We start from the raw sequence: 20405 nt of genomic DNA, 5'->3' as shown, positions 1-20405 counted from the left end.
TTTACTGTTATGATAAAGAAGAAATCTCTTTTATCGAGCTAAGAGAGGCGCAAAAATACAAATAACTTTATACAAATCTTGATTTTATCTTACCAATACTCATTTTAATTTCAATTTAATTACCTAACTGATTATCAAACTACAACTATAACCTGATTTTAAAACATTCCACCTAACTTTAATTGTATTCAAGAATGCCCTTTGTCTAAATCTAATTACGTTTGTCAACATAACGCACCTAAAGATTTCCTATCAAAATAAATCTCTAATTATTACATTATTTGTGAATACTGTCTTTCTTCCAAGGGATATAGGTCTCCTTTCCAATGGTACCTGAAACAAGTTCAAGCTAAAAAATATTAGTAAAAGTCTACAAGATATAGTTAATTCATAAGAGCTAAGGCTGATATGAAAGTATGTAATCAATTAGAATAGTCATAATGGTTTCAAGAAATATACGAAAATATTTTATAAACATTTAAAAAATGTTGTGCTCAACAGTATTTCCATTAACAAACGCTTTAAGGGATGCTGAAAAAGAAATAGATCCAATAGCCAGAAGGGCGATCCACTCGATACAATCGCGAAAAACAAACCGTGAATGGAATATTCTTTTCTATTTTGCTAACTAATTAAAATTCCAGTTATAAAATTGAAATGATTCAAAGCAAATCGCGAAGAATGCTTACTCACGATTGCAACACAATAAAAAAAGAAGAAAAGGAAAATATAATTTGTTATCAATAAAAAAAAAAGAAAAAATGAAAAATTCGCAAAAGTACATAAATACTAATTTATGCATTCATACTCCAAGACAAGGAGTAATACTATTTAAAAAAAAAAGTACAGCCATATTCGAGGCTGCTGATGCACGCAGATGCAACTGATTTGGCTGCATCAGATAATCAGGTACAGGATTCCAGGTACTTCCACAACTCCAGTGGAAGAAGTTTAGGCATTTCATAAACGCAACACTACGTGTACAAACGCGATCATTCGTTAACGCAACACTAATTAGAAAAATAATTAAAAGATCCGATGGAATATATCGCAACGCTAATTATTGAAGCAAATTCAGTGAAAATAATAACTATTTCTAGATGAAAACAATTCTTACACAACTTTAAGTAAGACAAAATGCAACAAATTTTAATTTTCATTTTAATCAAGAATTTTTAATAATTCATGATAAAAAAAATACTGAAAATAATCGNTTTGATTTCGAAAAACATTCGTACGTGTTCAAATTAAGTCTTATTGTTAGTATAATATCATTGTATTAATGTTATTTAAAATGTCAATATCATATTATTAATGTAAAAAAAGAAACGCGATGTGCAAGAAGATCTATCCTGAACTAATATAATACACAGAAAAAAAAAATATTATCACTCACGGGTATAACAGATACCCGCAGTCACTATGCTCGCAAAAAATTCTACGTAATACAACCAATCACCCGTGTCGATTCGGATCTTTCATCCTACGACATGATTGAGTGACCAGAGGAACCAAAAGGCATGCGACTCACAATTAGATGTGAGGAATGTAGTAATCGATGCTGCGATGCTGTGATAGCCCGTGGAAAGTCATCTTGAAGACTGTCACCAAGAAGAATTGATCCCATGGTAGAAATGCCAGTTATGAAAAATCTGTAACATTGTAAAATATGAGATAAAACAAAATAACGAGCAATGCATATAAGCACAAAATATAATTAATTAAAGTATAATATTCAGAAATATTTACAATTTTGGCTTCCAAAGCACCAAGATTGTCATCGCAAAGTTCTATCCCATGATAGAAGTGCAGGTCCTAATGTGGACAAAATTTATTTCTTAATTAATAATAATGTAAACAAAATATGTATAAAAAATTAATTGATTAAAGTACTATACACTTACGTTGTAGATTTTTGGAGCACTGCTACATTCTCCCCAGAAAATAGGAAAAAGCAAAAGTTTGAAATATCTTTAACGAAAAAAAGAGGAATATTACAATTAAAAACTTCTTATGTTATTTATTGCTTTTATTTTTTAATAAGATGTACAAAGACACTTACTATTTTTGGCTCCCGGAGAGGCTGTATCCTCTTGAGAGAAGCACTGACTCTAGTACCGAGACGAATATTTAAAATATAACACACACACTTATACAAAAAAAAAGGAAAATAAAAGACTATCAACGCGCGCGTTCAAATAACAATCGGCGAACAAACAATGATTCTAATTTCGGGAACAACTTATAATTGAATTTATAATTACTAAGAGCTGTGTTGCTGTGAAAAATACTAAAAATGTTACGCGACAAACACTGACTCTATTGGCCGCATTGCGCGCGGTCACAATCTCTGAAAAGAAGCTATGTTAGTAGGGGAAAGGGAGCGTTTGTTCAGGAAATACTGTTGTTTTTCAAAACGTATCTATTAATTATTGACTTTATATTCTAACAACAATAACAATAATTTACAATAATTAAATCAGTTACTATTCATTTTTATTAATGAACAAATATTATGATAAGAAAATGCAACATTTGTGTAATATTTCAAATATTATTTATGCATTGTAAGATATTTTTTTATTGTAATAAATACTTATTGTTTTGTTATAAATATTTTGTAATTGTAATAAATATTTATTAATAAAAATATTTTAAAATCTATTAATATATATTTATTAACAAAAATGTTCATAATATTATACTAATGTTCGAAAATAAAATCAATTTGGAAGAATTTTATAATTATTCGATATTTGTAATAAATCAAAAATTGCATTCAGCTATGCAACAAAACTCGAAACATATTCGAAGGTGTCTGTTACTCTGATTTTATGAATAAAGATTATTTTTTAAGTTTCTCACACAGAAAAATTTATAAATGCACAATAAGATTCGTATTACAAGTTGTAGATTAGATTCGAAAATTATGAATTGTATTTGAGTTGCACAGCAAATATATGTTACCATTAAACCAATAAAAAGAAAAAAATGAATGAGTACATACGTCTGCTTTTGTTACAATAATTTAATTGTTATAAAATCTGCATAAAAATTCAGCAAGTTGATCGTCAGTCGTTTGTGCCGTCCATTTTGGATCAACTGGAATTAACGGTTATTAATCGTCCGTGGCGTTTGTGCTGTGAACCCCTATACCTTCAACCTTGTAACCAGCTAATAATCTGTGCAAAGGAAAACCAACAATTTCAAATAAATATATGAGAAACCAATAATTTATAACAATTAAACCAATTATATTAAAATAAAATAGTAATAAAAAGTCTCAAAATGTAATATGAATTATAATATGAGCCGGCGTCCGTCCTGGCACGTACGTCAAGGACGAAACAATAAAAATATTCCGAAAAACTACTTAATTTTAATAAAATGGTAATTAATAAGTGATTAAATAAAGACATACTAATGAAATGAAGTTGATAGAAGTGTAGAAATGATGACAAAGTCGAAATAAAAGTATATATTGCACAGTTAATAATAATGGGGTGACCCGACACATCTTCCCCGTACGAATGTCAAAAGTACAATGCCACGCCGCGCCACACGTCTCCCTCTAATGTTACGCGCAATGGTGACTTACAATAATTCTAAACCAATAAGAGCGCGTAAATTTCGTTTATACAAACGCGCGCTAATTTGATCTAATTAAATAGTCAAATTGATTAAATTAACGAATAGAAAACATAATTAAGCACAATATTCTCAAGTAATTATGAAAAAATTATATTCTTAATGTGGAAAATATATGTATGTATATTTGTCTATTTAATAGAATTATTAATAAAAATACCATTATAGCATATTATTTAATTATTCATTAATTAATAAACAATTAATAAACATATTTTATTAATTAAAATTCATTAATCAATAGAAAAAATGAATAAATTTTCCTGTCCTATTAATATGTCTTATTAGAAATAAATATCTACTATAAATATATATTAAAAATCATTAATAATCAGTAACTTGAAATAGAAATTATATTAATTTTCAAAAAATAAATTGTCAATTGAAATTAAATAAGAGCATTATTTTTTACTTTGTTATTAATTAATAGCATTGTTAATAGGTACATAATAAAATTTAATGAGGTTACTTTTTTTGCAGCTGTTATTTTGTTACTAACACATGCTATGGTTATTTCCTCCAACAAAATTATTTCATTACTAACATACGTTAAAGTTATTTTCTTTATTACTAACACATGTTAAAATCATTTTCTACATAATAACAATGTAATTTCAACATAATAATATTCTATACAAATGTTTTTATAACCTTTGTGTAGCTCTTGTATAGCAAATCTTGTGTTTTATAACATTTGTACATTGATTTCAAATTTATGAAGAAACCATTTGGATCAACATTTCCAATATTATGTATTTATGTGTAAGTTTCGAATACTTGCGTATGTAGTTGAAGCACAAAAATGGACGAAGTTGCAAAGCTCGAGCATCTGTCTTTGGTTTCAAAGATCTGCACAGAACTAGAAAATCATTTGGGGCTGAATGACAAAGATTTAGGTATAAAATATTATTTTTATTTCTATAATAACACAGATTTTATTCTGATGCTACCATAACCTATACGTCTTATATACACATGTTTCAATTCTTTCAAATTACCTTATTGTTTACATTTTCTTATTGATTATATTTCCTCTTTTCAGCTGAATTCATAATCCATTTAGCAGAGAAAAATAATACGTTTGATAAATTTAAAAAAGTCCTTATTGAAAATGGCGCGGAATTCTCTGTAAGTAATTTATATATCCTCTTGTACTTATTTGTATCTTGTACTTCTGTTCTATTTAAGTTCAACATTGAATTGTTCATTTAGGAATCTTTTATGGCTAACTTGTTGAGAATAATACAGCATATGAAACCAACCAAGCTAGAGGAAAAATCTTCAAAACCTGTAACAAAACAAGATGAATTAGCTCAAAAATTCCCTGCACTGGCACTACCAAATGAGGAGCCAAATGTTATGAATGACAAAGAACTCAAAGATGATGATATAGTCAACAGTGCTATGGCAAGTTTGGAAGAACTTGCACCATCAAAAAAATCTAATAAAGAAGATAGCAAAAAGGAAAATCAATCAAGTGACAATAATGATAAGAAAAGCAGACACACAAGAAGAAGTAGATCAAGGGATAGAAGAAGACATAGATCACGTTCATCAGGTCACAGAGATAGAAGACATAGATCTAGATCTCGTTCAAGATCAAGAGATCGCTCAAGATCCAGAGACAGAAGACGCCACAGGTCCAGAGATCGTAGAAGGTCTAGATCACGAGACAGAAAATTTCATAGAGACAAATATTTTAATAAATCCGAGCGATCCAGATCGCGGTCTATAGAGGAACTTTCCATGGATCCAGAAGTAGGAAAGATTTATTCAGGAAAAGTAGCTAATATCGTACCTTTTGGTTGTTTTGTTCAATTGGAAGGTTTAAAACGAAGGTGGGAAGGGCTTGTTCATATCTCACAATTAAGAAGAGAAGGAAGAGTCGCCAGTGCAAGTGACGTAGTATCTAGAGGACAGAAAGTGCTCGTAAAAGTCCTAAACATTGGTGGACAAAAGGTATGCAAACTTTTAAAATAAAGTATGTATCTAAATTGATTCAAGTTTTACATATATATATATATATATATATATATATATATATATATATATAATTTTAATAGGTTTCTTTAAGCATGAAAGACGTCGATCAAGAAACTGGTAGGGATCTGAATCCTGTTGTGGTTGTTACCAAAACCGAAGAAGATGAGAAGCATTTGAGAAATCCAGATAGACCTACTTCCTTATTAGAACTCCAGGGTAATTGGGACGAGGACGAAACTTATTCTAGAAAACGCGTGCAGAGATTGTCCTCACCCGAAAAATGGGAGATTAAACAGATGCTTGCTGCATCTTGTATCGACAGGTATTATTATATAGTTGTCTAAATAATTAAATTTCATAATGTAGTAATTTCATTATTTGAATTTTATTTCTTCCTACAGGAGTGAATTACCAGAATTCGATATGGAAACCGGAATTCTTCCACGGGAAGATGATGAGGAAGAAGATGTTGAAATAGAGTTAGTGGAAGAAGAACCACCATTTTTACACGGCCATGGAAGAGCTCTTGGAGACCTAAGTCCCGTTCGTATAGTAAAAAATCCTGATGGTTCTTTAGCACAAGCTGCAATGATGCAAAGTGCTTTAGCAAAGGAAAGAAGGGAGCAGAAGATGTTGCAACGAGAACAGGAAATGGATTCTGTTCCAACAGGTCTGAATAAAAATTGGATTGATCCTCTACCAGAAGGTAACTAATACATTTCTACATATTTTTGAAAAATTTCTTAATAAAAGATATTATAAATAACACTATATACGAATATGTTTTTGTACAGCTGAAAGTAGAACTCTAGCTGCGAATATGCGTGGAATCGGTCTTCAAACTCAAGATCTACCTGAATGGAAAAAGCACGTAATAGGAGGAAAAAAATCTTCCTTTGGAAAGAAAACAAATTTAACTCTCCTCGAACAGCGTCAGAATTTGCCGATTTACAAACTCAGAGACGATTTAGTTAAAGCTGTGACAGATAATCAAATTTTAATTGTAATTGGTGAAACAGGATCAGGAAAAACTACGCAAATTACACAATATTTAGCAGAAGCAGGATTCACGGCCCGTGGAAAAATCGGCTGTACTCAGCCCAGAAGAGTAGCTGCCATGTCGGTCGCCAAAAGAGTAGCGGAAGAGTTTGGTTGTCGTTTAGGGCAGGAAGTTGGCTACACAATTCGTTTTGAAGACTGCACTGGGCCAGAAACTAGTATAAAGTAAGTAATACATTACTTAATTTTATAGATACGATTGTTTAATATTGATGTCCAATTTTGCAGGTATATGACGGACGGTATGTTGCTAAGAGAATGTCTCATGGATCTTGATTTGAAGACGTACTCCGTAATTATGTTAGACGAAGCACATGAACGCACCATTCATACGGATGTTCTTTTTGGATTGTTAAAACAAGCAGTAGGTAGAAGACCGGATTTAAAACTAATTGTTACAAGTGCCACTCTGGATGCTGTAAAATTTTCACAGTATTTCTTTGAAGCACCCATTTTCACTATCCCTGGTAGAACATTCGAAGTTGAAGTAAGTCATTTAAATATACGTCTATAACTAAACTCTTTATAATCAAAAGTATTAATTAAAATTATTTTTATTTTAAACAGGTCATGTACACCAAAGAACCAGAAACAGATTATCTGGATGCTGCATTGATAACAGTAATGCAGATACACTTAAGAGAACCTCCAGGAGACATACTCCTATTTCTGACTGGTCAAGAGGAAATTGACACAGCTTGCGAAATTTTATACGAACGTATGAAATCTTTGGGTCCTGATGTACCTGAGTTAATTATACTGCCCGTATATTCAGCACTCCCTTCGGAGATGCAAACCAGAATATTCGAACCAGCCCCACCTGGTTCCAGAAAAGTGGTAATAGCTACCAATATTGCAGAAACGAGTTTGACTATCGATGGAATTTATTACGTAGTTGATCCAGGATTTGTAAAACAAAAGGTGTACAATTCAAAAACTGGAATGGACAGTCTTATAGTAACACCAATAAGTCAAGCAGCTGCAAAACAAAGGGCTGGAAGGGCTGGAAGAACTGGCCCAGGAAAATGTTATAGACTTTATACCGAAAGGGCATATAGGTAGACTCGATTTGAAATTCACAAAAATGCGATATACAAATTATAACATATTAATTATAACATAAATTTCAAATTCTTTTTAGGGATGAAATGCTCCCTACGCCAGTTCCAGAAATCCAACGTACTAATTTAGCAAATACAGTATTGCAACTAAAGACTATGGGGATCAATGATTTGTTACACTTTGATTTCATGGATGCCCCACCTGTGGAATCTCTGATAATGGCTTTAGAGTCTTTGCACAGTTTAAGTGCATTAGATAACGAAGGTTTATTGACCAGACTCGGAAGGAGGATGGCAGAATTTCCTCTAGAACCTAATTTATCCAAAATGCTCATCATGAGCGTACATCTACAATGTTCTGATGAAATATTGACAATTGTCAGCATGTTGTCCGTGCAGAACGTCTTCTATAGGTAAGAAATGACATCACATGGAAACTGCGAATGTACATTTAATTTTTGTAATTTTTCTAGACCGAAAGACAAACAAGCTTTAGCAGATCAAAAGAAAGCCAAATTCAATCAACCGGAAGGTGATCACTTAACTCTGTTGGCAGTTTATAATTCTTGGAGAAATAATAAATTTAGCAACGCGTGGTGTTATGAAAATTTTGTCCAAATTAGAACTTTAAAACGCGCTCAGGATGTTCGAAAGCAACTGTTAGGTATAATGGACAGGTAATTATCAGTTTATTTATAAATACAATTTTCTAATATCTAATAAGAGGAACTAATCATATATTTTATTTTATCAGACACAAATTGGACGTAGTATCTGCCGGTAAAAATACCGTAAGAATTCAGAAAGCTGTCTGTTCTGGTTTCTTCAGAAATGCCGCGAAGAAAGATCCTCAAGAAGGATACAGAACTTTGGTAGACAGTCAAGTTGTCTACATTCATCCAAGTAGCGCTTTATTCAACAGACAACCGGAATGGGTAAGTTATTGAAGATTAAAAACGTAGTTATTATAAAAAGTATACGTAACCAATTTCTTCTTTCATCTTTTAATAGGTGATTTATCACGAATTGGTCCAAACAACGAAAGAATACATGAGAGAAGTTACAACCATAGATCCGAAATGGTTGGTAGAATTTGCACCAGCATTTTTCAAATTTAGCGATCCAACGAAACTTAGCAAATTCAAGAAGAATCAAAGATTAGAACCGCTTTATAACAAGTACGAAGAGCCGAACGCTTGGCGAATATCAAGAGTTCGAAGAAGACGTAATTAAAACGTTTATTATACAATTTGTAAATAGTATTTTGTACAGTCATTATTTAAGAACTAACACCAATAAATAGTTCGGATATACTAGTTGTTTTCTTCATTTCATCGCGTATAATACAAAATTAAACATTAATTACATAAAACGTTGCTTTTCATTTTGATAATTATAAAATACATGTTGAAATCATAATATTAGTTCTTCGTGTTTATATGTATATTTATGATTTCTTAAGTAAGACAAATTATACACAATAATTCGTGGGTAGTTGCTTCATTCATTGCAAATTTATAGCCTTTTAAATATTTACACTGAGAATGCAAGAGACAGAACCCACTGTTTTTTTATTTTAAAGTATAATTTTTGCATTAGATCTCGAAAAATATTTAAGACGGAATTTGTTTGTACTGATAATAACAAGTACAATACAAGTTACTTAGTTTTCCGAGTCTAATATCGATTAACTTAATATAGTTCATCTATATACGTGAATTATATTAATAATACAAGAAATGTGTTATATATATTCGGCATGATTATTTTTTACAATTTGTTTTCGAAGCTAAAACGATACAGTGTATCAGTCTCAGAGAACAGGAAAGTATTTAATTATCATATCTTTTGTCAGTCTTTTCCTCTGAATTAATTATTAAATTTATTAAATAAATACATTCTCCACAAACATTTAATAATAAAATGATGTAGAAATAATTGTTCTTTCTTACGTATAAAGTTTTCTTTTTCTCTTAATTACTCTCAACATACCTCCTTTGTATAAGAGTACTTTTAAGTAATTTTTAATTCACCTTATAAACACCTTGTATAACAGCCGTGAAATATATTTCATCTTAAGATTGAAAATTATGTTTTTTCTTTGCGTTTTCTCGTTTGGATTGATTCGATTTATATTGAACTACACTCTTGTTGAAGGAACATCTTGTACATGGCAGACTATTGAGTATGCTGTTTCTTTTTGACTAATTCCACCAACTGTCTATACCTTACTTGGCATTCATCCTTTAGAACATTATATCAATTATAACAAATATACTTGAAAAAAAGAAATGCGATGTAAAATATCTATACCAATACCTTGCTCTTCCCTTCAACGCAATTTGCGATTTTTTCCCATCTATCTGCAGATGTACCTTTGGGATATTTTATAAGAGCCGCTTCTAGAGCTCTTTGTTGCTCTTGACTCCACTCACTAATATTCTCTACGTTCTCGGCACGTGTCTTCGTTTTTTTTGAACGTTCTTCCACCACATTCTCCTCTGCAGGCGAGCCGGGTTTTAATCCTTCGTCTTTTATCTAGCAAACATAAAAAAAAATTATTTGTCAAAATAGAAATTACAATTAAAATCAATATAGAACTAGTACAGATGAGAGAGCAACCTTTTTCGCCATGTGTGTAACTTCGGCGACTGTACGATTCATTGCGTCCGCAATCTTATCCCATCTCTCTGATGTACCACTAGGATATTTCTTTACGAGTTTTATTAATTCTAATATATCATCGTCCGTCCACAATCCCCCAGAAACAGCAGGTTTTTGGTAAATATGATTTATCTGGTCCTTCTTCGACATTTCTTTCACGCCATTGCCACTCCTTTCTTGTGGCGTGAAACCAGTCCTGCGTCTCCTTGTACGAGACGTGAATTCGGGTTCTGGTTGTTCATTTTCCTGTATCCTAGAACAGATCGTAGAGAAATTCTAAGCATACCCAATGAATGGAAAATCTCTAACAATGAAAGATACGTTTCAGTCAGACATCAAATGTTGTTCCACTCACAATGCCTCTTCCTCCTTCTGTTTCTTTCTACGTCTCCTCTCTTCTAGTATACAATTCATGACACGAACAATTTCAGGTATGGACAACGTAAAGGCAATTATCCATCTTGGAAATTGAAATGGGAGAGTGTTCCAAATAGTTGGCGTCGGAATTTTCTCCAAAATATCCGCTAAGTCTGGCACGTCCATCTTTCCCTTCTTATTCTTCTTTTGCATCTTTTGAAGTTTACTGCCTAAAACTTGCTCCTGCAACGTGCATTACGACAAACTGACAGAGCAATTTATTTTTCCTATTACTTCTGAACAACCTTTCTTACGTACATATGTGTATCTCTTCTCGAAATATGCAGCCCACGAGACTACATATTGTCCGACAGTAATCAGTAGAAACAAAATTATCCCTAATTCTAGAAGTCCCATTTTCCGCACGTGGCGGTAATAATACACGGCTGATCGCCAGTTTGGTAATCCGTTGATCAACACGTTGTCATACCGCTGACGTTTTCCAGGATCCTTCAAGACATCGTAGACAGCAACCAACTGCAAATGACATTCGTTAGAAAAGAATATTCGTTTCGAAATTATGACATAAGTCTACAACTTACTTTTCTGAACTGTTGCTCTGCGTCTTCTGCAGGATTTTTATCCGGATGTAATTGCAGTGACAAACGTCTGAAAGCTTTCTTAATCTCCGAAGCGTTCGCGCTCTGAAAAGTGCATTCGCTTATCATTCAATGAATTCATTTACTTATCACGCGGACGAAAGTAATAAGAAACGAGAGAGAAACCTGTGGAACACCAAGGACTTCGTAGAAATTTTGGTTGACTTCCTCGACGACGTCGAACACCTCCAATTCATCATTGTCCCAAGCATTCGCGGCATCGTATACATTGAAAAAGTACAAAATTCGAAAAATCAGTAATAACGAAACTCTCATTTTCTTTTCTTCTTTTTTTTTTATTCGCTAAGTATATACAATCATATCCATCGAAAGATTTCGCTCCTTTTTGACCCAAGCACGTTTGTTACTGTGACACTACGCTGTGACCATTATTTATTTAAATCAAATCGATCCCTCGCGAGCAAATGTGCGAAATATGTTAAAACACCAAGTGCCACATCGCAAATTCAAGTGAGGTTAAGATACGAGAACATAGGCCGTGTGTATTAAACGCATCGACTATATAGACGGGAAAAAAAGAAAAAAAGAATAGAACTCAAATCCGTGTTAGTCTATCTGTTGCACTTGGCTGCAGGCTCGTTTTCAAGCGGCGACGCCGAAATCGCTGATTTATTTTACCGACCGGTTTACTTCCCATCCATAAAGGATCTCCTTTAACTTTTCAAATCGCCTTAGGTGCTTTATAAAAAGAATTTAAACCAAAATCTTTATATCGGAAAACCTTTCGGATCGCTTTTTCTTTTACGCAACTCCAAATGTTTATTTGATATGCGTAAGTTCAGTCATTTAAAGGCGCGTCGCACGGTACACACATATGTACATACAAAAGATAAGATTAAATTTATCCCACCAACCGTGTGTGAATAGGATTTTATCTTTCACGTATCAGCCCAAGCAATCCCAGGTAATCATCGTTGGAAGATAAGCGATGATTACGATTTGCAAGGGACTGTATTGCCGATGACGAGCAACGGCGTTGGCACTGCGGTGCACAGATGACTCCACCAATTTCGGTTGTTCGAGGCGCGGCGCACAGTGCGCTTTTGCATTCGCATGCATCGCCGTTCTGGTCAGTCGATCGAAAAATGTGTCTTCCGCTATATTTAAGTGCGGCTGTACGCACTGTTTTCACGAGCTCTCGCCAGTAGGAGGTAGAAAAAGGTTTCGTCCGCGGGAGCTCGCGTGAGCGCAGTTCGCACCGATAATCGGCGGATCGTTCCACGAGACGGTGATCGGCCCCGAGACCGTACGGGAACCGCATTGTGTTAATTCCCTGGCCGCAGATGGTCATCGTGGCTCGTTCGTCCGATTTTCATCGATTGTATTTATAGTGTCCTCCGCGGTTTATTTTCGCGTGCGGCGAATCTTTGAGGGAAAAATGCGCCTATCCGCTGGCTGACAGCGTTCCTCGCATCGTAAGTTCCTTTATACCTTTGGGATTTTTAACGTTTGTTAAGAAATTGCGTAGGAGAAAAAAAAAGGAAAAGAAAAGAAATCGAAAGAGGGAAAGAGACAGAGAGAGAGAGAGAGAGAGAGAGAAAGAAAGACGGACAGACGGACAGAGAGAGAAAGAAAGAGGGAGAGAGAGAGAGAGAGAGAGAAAAAGACGATCGACGACTACAGTAAGGTCTTATTTGCATGTATTTGGCCTGACGTGATGTGTGGGTGTGCATGTCTATTTAATATATATCGTCGAACGTTACTCAGCTCGAGATTGCCAGATTCTTTACGTCGTTTTTGTTCTAGATCCGTGTGATCCTGTGTCCCCTCCGTGATTCGTTCGTCGATGTCGTCCTCAATGATATCCGATCGGCAAACGCGATCTTTTCTCTTGTGGGCGAGTCGTGTTTGTCGCGTTACCACCACGGTAAAAAACGGTGATCCGAATGAACGCACGATCAGACCGTCCTGAAGAAGACTGTGTCGTTGTTATTCTTAGCGTGAGAACGTTGTAACGTCGGAACTGGCGAAAAGAAACTGTGTTCCACCTGTGCCAGATACTTTTTTTACGGTTCTATTTCGAACGTGCCCTCACATGTCGCCGGGCACTGTTAACCTATAACTCGCGAAAAAAGAAAAAGTACAAAGCTTCCCCTCCGGTAGATTCAAGCCTCGAAGAACCTAATCCCCGGTTCTCGCATGTTTTCCGAGATTTCGTCGATTTTCATCGACTCTCCCTCGAGCCGTTTCAAATATTCGAACTGATAACCGTCCCAATTATTCTCGCCGTTCACCACGTACAAATCATATTTTTTTTTTTTTTTTTCATAATGCGTAATTACCAACAATCTACAGCGCAGCTAAATTGCCCCCGACAAAGGCTGAGAACGTTATCAGAATGAGTTGCCGTTTGAAATAAGTTCTTGAGTGTGCAATGTTTTAACGTTTTAACGCTTCGTTTATGTCTGGTCGCGTTGCAAACGTCATTCACCCATTTCTTCTTTTGGTCGTAATGCGTACGTTAATTATGCTTTTTTTAAAGTCACGCTCACATATTTCTAGCTCTAGCCTATTGTCCCTTTGTCCTTTAGTGTGGTGGTTTGTCTTCTTATACGGTGAAGGACGTGGATCCACTTAGCACAAGTCTGCCTGATACTTGAGCAAAGTACTGATACTAAGTCACTGAATACTGAAAAATGGAGTCTGCTATAGCTGGACGTAGGCGGACAACCGCACGACATTCAGCAGAGGATCAGGCTCTGGATCAGATAGCCAAGGAGGTATGGCTTGATTATTTTATGAGAGCAGCATGGGATGATATTTGCCAAAATAAAACAAAAAAAGGTCAACGTCAAGAATTTCAAATTTGTTGTATTCTGTAAGAACTATATTTGACAAGTAATGGTATTAGTAAATGTTGCTATAAGTGTTGCTATAAGTGTTGCTGACCTTCGGTACATAATTGTGTGCATGCTTGTAACAAGTGAAGTTATATCTTCCTTGATAAGTTTATCTTTAAACGTAAACAGTTAGTACATTAGTAAGTCATACGTGAGTGAGATATTGTATGTGCTATGCATTCATTATACTATGCATTGTTAATTTAATTGATGTACCTTTTGATTGTGGCTAAATTAAAGTAAGTATCTGTTGATCCAAAGTGATATTGGATCTTGCATGTTATTGTTATATAAACTCTAATAAATGTCATGGTATCTAACATTTATGACAGTGTTTCTATATCATGTGTCGATGTGTTAATAATAAATTGAATGTGAAACTATGTTTTTGGTAACAGGATGGATTTTCCGTACATACTTTCAGGCAGAAGCTAGATTAGCCGCCAGAAGACAGGCAAGAGCGGAAGCTAGAGAAATACGAATGCGGGAGTTAGAAAGGCAACAAAAAGAGGCGGAGGAGAATGCAGATAGGGTTTACGACATGTGTTCAGGTATTTATTTGAAAAGTTCGACTCGAATGAAAGAAACGAAGTAAAATGCCTTGCTATCGATTTTTCAGCCGACGTGAATAGAACGATGAGAGTGACTCCCGACTCTGTAAGGACGTCGCGTCTCCTTACGAATTCTAATAATTTCCAATCCAGTCGGAGATCTTCTGAAGATTCACTGGAGGATGCTGGCCTAAGCAGAGATCTCAGGGTACTAACATCTTTTTATCTTGAAATTTATATTACAAATGTAAAATATCACTTAAAAGTTTGAATTATTCCTTTGCAGTTAGAATTGAAAGAATTCGAGGAAAAATTTAGAAAGGCGATGATAGCCAATGCTCAGTTAGACAATGAAAAATCTTCGTATGCTTATCAAGTCGATTTATTGAAAGATAAATTGGAAGAATTGGAAGAAACGGTTGCACAACTTCGTAGGGAGCTTAGAGAGAAGAATCGGGAGTCCGAACAGTTGAAAAGACTCAGTCAAACATTGAAAGACGAGTTAGACGTATGCCATGCACAACTAGTAGAAAGAGATACGCTTATACAAGTAAGTAAATAGCAAATTTAAACAGATACAGATATGCCGTTTGTCGTCCGTAGCTTTATAATTCAAAACTGAATGAAATTACTTTAGGAAAACGGTTTAGTTATTATCGACGATGAGGGAAGTGAAAACGAAGATACCGAAATTGAAAATGGCCCACGCCCAAGACGAAGAGTACTAGTCAGTGCAGAAGCAGCAGAATTATTGCAAAACGCTGGAAAGGGTTCGCTAGGTATGCAATTATAGAAGACGAAGTATTTTTTAAAAGTAAGAGGATATATAACAGGGTGTTTTATGATAAATTATAGATGTCCGACTGAGAAAATTTGCTTCTGAAAAAAAAGAATTGCAAGATGAGATACGACATCTCAGACTGGAACTAGAGGAGACAAGAAATCGTATTAGGTCCGAAAAATCACCTGGTTCAGTATTAGGTATGCCTGCAAGGCATTGCAAAATACGCTGGTCCTAGAAATGTAAAATTTTTTTTATCTTTTTTGAACGCGATAACTATCTTTTCTAGGCTGTTTATCAGACTCTGAAGATGTGCAACGAGAAGCAAACAAGCTTCTGGCCGATTACAAGTTCAAGCTTCAAAAAGCTGAACAGGACATGTCCACTTTGCAAGCCACCGTAGCCAGGCTAGAAAGTCAAGTAATACGTTACAAGTCGGCAGCGGAGGCATCTGAAAAAGCGGAGGATGAATTGAAAGTAGAAAAGAGAAAATTACAAAGAGAAGTAAGTAGAAGTTCTGCGCTTTGCATTTGAACATGTGTGCCAAATGAATTGAAAATAATCATTTTCTTACAGGTCAGGGAAACTCAAGGTCGCGTGGAAGAATTGGAAACAGCAAACTCTCATTTACAAAGGCGATTGGATAAGCTTAAAAACGCGAAATCCGCCCTGTTAAAGGAGCTTTGACGGGACGATTTTTTGGGATCTGTACAATGAGTCTGCCATTTTTCAATTCATTGAGAATCGTGTGCCGATGTTGCCTCACACAACACAAGATACTACTTAACGCATTGAAATATAATTTATGCGAACGGAGCACGTACATATAGTAGTGATCGTTGCGCGGATTTTACCACGATTTTAATTGATTTTTAATTGTAAAATATCGCATACAAAAGTATAGCATCCCAAAATAACCACTACCATGCAATGGTCTTTGGGGATCCTATACTTTAATTATACGCTAAACTGCTGTGAAAAGAGATCGTTGTTTTATATTCAACACGTTCTTTTCTTCCATTTTCTTTTTTTTTTTTTAACACTAACAATTACTTCCTGCATTTCCTAGTAAAATAACAAAAAGAGAAAAAAAATGAAGAAAAAGAAATAACAATTTTTTCAATGCATTTCGAACACCGAATATGTTTTCGTGAATTTTGCAAACAGTTGTGAAATCGATTCGTAACATGTGTATTATTTAAAGGAAAAAATATTCTGACTCGTGTATTATAAATGCAATTGAATATTTTCTCTGCCTTTATTTTTTGAGGCACGATCTTTCATATTATTTTAGTTTTTGTTCGTTGCAACAACTTCTATAGAAACTTGAAGGTAATTAACCGTATAATAATTGTTTACTATAATTTATGATATACGAGTCACTTAAAACAGAGCGTACGTCGATAAGTGTAATTTTTGTGTTACATCGAATAATTTATAAACGATATTTCTGAAGATACAAGATATTTATAACTCCTACGAGAAACGTGTTATAGTTAAAGCTAGAATTTCGAATGGATGCAACCAGCCTACGATATTCATTTTCTACTATCGATCGTCTACTATGGAATCTTGATAAAGTTTTTAATTTTTTATATCATACCTCACGTATCTAAAACATCGATGTTAGCATTTGTATACTGAATAGAACGCGATAAAGATAAAAAAAAAATTTCACTAGAACATCTAAAATTGACAAAAGAAAAAATTTTGCCGATTATATGTCTGAATCAATGATGGTGTTCAAGTTTTTAACAATAGTATTTCTAATCAATTGAATTGTATTCAGAACTGATACTTTTTATTCTTCTGACTGATGCGATGTAAAAGAAAGTAGATGTATGATAGTGTGGTCTTTGTACATTCGAAATAAATTAAACTATGTTGTTGAAGCTATATAATATTCTTGGTATATAAATTTATTATTATATATATATTTATATATTTTATGTGATACAAAAAAAAAAAAAAATACTACAACAATCATTTACATCCCTGTCACTAAGGGCTACATCTTAAAAATAATCAAACAACCTGAAAAGATCAAAATAAAAGACCTTACTTGTATCGTATTCAGCTATCACTAGTCATAACGTCGAATATATAACGAATTATTACATATTTAATGAGATTAAATTGTCGTTTCTAAGTATAAATATGTATAGATCTTTCCATTTTCTTTTTAATCGATGCTTTTTTTTAAAATTATTTAAACGCGCAAAAAGTTTTCAGTTTTAGATTGCATACGACAAAAAGAAATGCAATTTTTCATTAATATTTAGAACTTGATTGCACCATTTTTCGTTAAAAAATTACTTTATTATGATACTTATAGTAAAAGTTGAATATTTTTTACATAGAAAAGAAATGTTATCTAACATATATCATATTACTTACATATAGTCATTATATAATTAACTTGTATTTTGTATGTTGATTAAAATTGACAAACGCTCTTTGCTTTGTTTCTGATTCCCAGTGCAGGACTTTGTGGATTGGTTACAGGCTTGGTTGATTTTGCAATAACCATAGGTTTATAAATTGGCATTGGTTTAGCTTTCACTTCTGTCATTTTGCGCAACTTCAATTTTTCCATTTTTTGTTCTAACAATCTGCATTTCTCTTCCTGTAATTTCTTTGCTTTGAATTCTTGCTCCCTTTTCTTTATCATGTCATCGAATTCGTTTCTCTCTTGAACTTTTTTTTTCATATTCACTTTAAGCTTATCAACCTTATTCTGGGCATCATTTAATTTTTTATTCTTAATATCTATGAAAGGCATACAAATTTCATTTTGAAGTTTATCACGGCGATTCACAGTTTGCTGGTTTACTGTCTGTTTCTTCTTTGTGCTTAAACATGCTATAGTATTGTTTATAATACGAGACTGTTTATTCTCTCCGTCACTGAAACTTTTTGTTTGTCTTGTTTCAAGTGCCTTGGAACTATATCCTTTGTTTCGTATATTTTCTTTCTCTGAACCACGAATAAAACATGGAATAGAATTGGTATTGAGTATTTTAGTAGTTCCCAGCCTTTCAAATTGTTTAACAGGTCCAGGACAGTTTTCGTTCTTTTTAGCAACAAATCTGTTTCTTTCTTCTAAACTAGATGAATGTGTAATAACATTTCTTTTCTGTTTCTGGTCTTTAACTGCACTTGTTGACTTTGAAAATTTTGGAGCAGGTCTCGCATGGAACTGCGTCTTAATTTTATCACTTTCCTGAACACATAAATTTCTCAGTTTTTCTTGTTTCTTCAATTGAAACTCCTTATTGCGAAATTCAAATTCGTCTCTCACAGCAGCCTTTACCTCAGATTCAAAACTATTTGCCTTTTTACAAGAAACACTTGAAGAACTAGTAGATACAGTTTTTTGATGTTCCTTAGCATTCATATTCTGTCGTATGTTTACAGATGGATTTGTTGTGTGATGTATTTTTTTAGATTGAGTTAAATGAAACTCTTCCGTAATTGTAGCTGGTTTTTTAGGCACTTTTTTTAATAATGTCGGGCCCTTTAATATATTAACTGGTACGGGATTCGCTTTAATTTGACGTTTCTTCATATTTTCAAGCTCCAATTTCTCCCTCTCTTGCTGATTCAAAGCATTAGCTGTTCTTATTCTCTGTTTGCACCTCAGTGCAGGAGAAACTGGATAAGTGAGCTTCAGTGGTGATTGTTTTAACTTCATTAATGGACCAGGTTTCATAGTTCTGTTATTAAGAGTACGAAATCTTTCAGGCGTTTCAGTTTGGAACTTGGAAATTGCTTCTGCTAAACTTACAAACTGATTCGAACGTTTTTTTATTAAGCTCGTTCTGCGATACTGACAAGTAAGTACCTTTGGTTTACTAACTGGGTATTGTTTTGTATTAAGTGCATTGTGTTGTGTTTTTGGAACTCTTACAATTTTGTATGATAATCTTCGATCTGAAGGATTATCTTTTGAACAAACATCGACTTTTGATTTCACTGTTGATTCATGTTTATTCTTCACAAATATAGTTTGTGGATTGTTTGTTTTCTTCACATCATTGACAAAAGTATCTCTCAATGAGGACATTGCCTCTGACATATCTTTTCTACTCTTCTTGGGTATTATCCTTTTAACTTTTCTTTCTGTTGGCGTTACCTTAAAAGCAGACGTTAGCTCTGTTATTGATACGCTCCATGTTTCATGAATCTTACTGGACTTCTCATCTAGCTTTAACTCTTTGCGAGGTTCATTGTTCGTAATTTGCACCACAGCATGATTTTTATTGTCATGAGGTATAAAATACACTACGCTAGAACATACAGAGGTCCCTGATTCTAAACTGTCATCAAATTTTGTTTCATTGACAGATTGTTCGTTTCTATTTTCTTGATTGCACGAGGATAAATTGGATGAATATTTAAAATACATTTGGGGTTTATGCACTTCGTGTTCTATCTCGAAATAATCGTCGGAAAAAATTTGCGGGCTGCGTGTAAAATCTGCCCACTGTGGTGCGCAACAATTGTCCATCACGTCAAAAAACTTATGAATCAGATATTTAATGAAGTATTACAGCAAGCTGTTACGAGTCGGAAGATATTTAAACATAATCTGCAAAGAAAAACGTAAAGGTAAACAAAATATTACTTCAAATATTATATCATTTTTATACAATATGTTTATCGGTATGGTTTATAGGTACCTTTATAGTTTCTCAAGCAAGCCTTTCGCAATTCTGTCAATAATTGATTACACAAAAAACACTCTTCTCTTCAGAATATTGTCTTTTCAAGCACAGAAA

At 33.8% G+C, this 20405-nt stretch overlaps 4 protein-coding genes and 2 long non-coding RNA genes across 11 annotated transcripts; 2 read left to right on the top strand and 4 right to left on the bottom strand.

Moving 5' to 3' along the window:
• Nucleotides 1–1378: 1378 nt before the first annotated feature.
• On the bottom strand, nt 1379–2420 carry LOC122528896. The gene is made up of 4 exons (XR_006306687.1): nt 2063–2420; nt 1905–1971; nt 1750–1815; nt 1379–1652 (listed from the first exon to the last, which is right to left on the bottom strand). It is a non-coding gene; the product is annotated as an uncharacterized LOC122528896 (long non-coding RNA).
• Nucleotides 2421–3000: 580 nt separating this feature from the next.
• LOC122528897 lies at nt 3001–3519 on the bottom strand. Its single transcript, XR_006306688.1, has 2 exons — nt 3422–3519; nt 3001–3182 (listed from the first exon to the last, which is right to left on the bottom strand). It is a non-coding gene; the product is annotated as an uncharacterized LOC122528897 (long non-coding RNA).
• A 764-nt stretch (nt 3520–4283) lies between these two features.
• LOC122528906 (ATP-dependent RNA helicase DHX8) lies at nt 4284–9064 on the top strand. The gene is made up of 12 exons (XM_043654529.1): nt 4284–4544; nt 4691–4776; nt 4861–5607; nt 5712–5953; nt 6033–6337; nt 6426–6855; nt 6919–7177; nt 7258–7748; nt 7832–8164; nt 8225–8428; nt 8506–8686; nt 8763–9064. The coding sequence occupies exons 1-12, from the start codon at nt 4451–4453 to the stop codon at nt 8982–8984; spliced, it is 3594 nt and encodes a 1197-aa protein (XP_043510464.1). The 5' UTR covers nt 4284–4450; the 3' UTR covers nt 8985–9064.
• LOC122528907 (dnaJ homolog subfamily C member 1-like) lies at nt 8969–12002 on the bottom strand. The gene is made up of 7 exons (XM_043654530.1): nt 11558–12002; nt 11375–11476; nt 11091–11309; nt 10771–11015; nt 10374–10668; nt 10071–10289; nt 8969–9995 (listed from the first exon to the last, which is right to left on the bottom strand). The coding sequence occupies exons 1-7, from the start codon at nt 11705–11707 to the stop codon at nt 9930–9932; spliced, it is 1296 nt and encodes a 431-aa protein (XP_043510465.1). The 5' UTR covers nt 11708–12002; the 3' UTR covers nt 8969–9929.
• A 431-nt stretch (nt 12003–12433) lies between these two features.
• Nucleotides 12434–17520, top strand: LOC122528908 (leucine-rich repeat flightless-interacting protein 2). 6 transcript variants are annotated; one of them, XM_043654531.1, is made up of 10 exons: nt 12434–12867; nt 13199–13908; nt 13984–14172; nt 14717–14843; nt 14912–15051; nt 15130–15393; nt 15481–15622; nt 15699–15824; nt 15914–16128; nt 16201–17520. In XM_043654531.1, the coding sequence occupies exons 3-10, from the start codon at nt 14089–14091 to the stop codon at nt 16309–16311; spliced, it is 1209 nt and encodes a 402-aa protein (XP_043510466.1). In that variant the 5' UTR covers nt 12434–12867; nt 13199–13908; nt 13984–14088; the 3' UTR covers nt 16312–17520. The 6 variants fall into 6 exon arrangements, with proteins under 6 accessions (XP_043510466.1, XP_043510467.1, XP_043510470.1 ...); XM_043654532.1 differs by lacking the exon at nt 13199–13908; XM_043654535.1 differs by lacking the exon at nt 13984–14172 and having other exon boundaries at nt 12436–12867; nt 13199–13819.
• Nucleotides 17521–17927: 407 nt separating this feature from the next.
• Nucleotides 17928–20173, bottom strand: LOC122528884 (the record flags this gene model as incomplete). The annotated part of the gene is made up of 1 exon (XM_043654490.1): nt 17928–20173. A coding segment is annotated over one exon (2112 nt), but the record flags the coding sequence as incomplete, so codon positions are not given.
• Between the last annotated feature and the right edge of the window lie 232 nt (nt 20174–20405).

This window comes from Frieseomelitta varia, unplaced genomic scaffold, assembly GCF_011392965.1.
Source record: "Frieseomelitta varia isolate USP_RPSP 00005682 unplaced genomic scaffold, Fvar_1.2 scaffold_267, whole genome shotgun sequence".
Lineage (NCBI taxonomy): Eukaryota > Metazoa > Arthropoda > Insecta > Hymenoptera > Apidae > Frieseomelitta > Frieseomelitta varia.
This window is presented reverse-complemented; position numbering and strand designations above follow the sequence as displayed.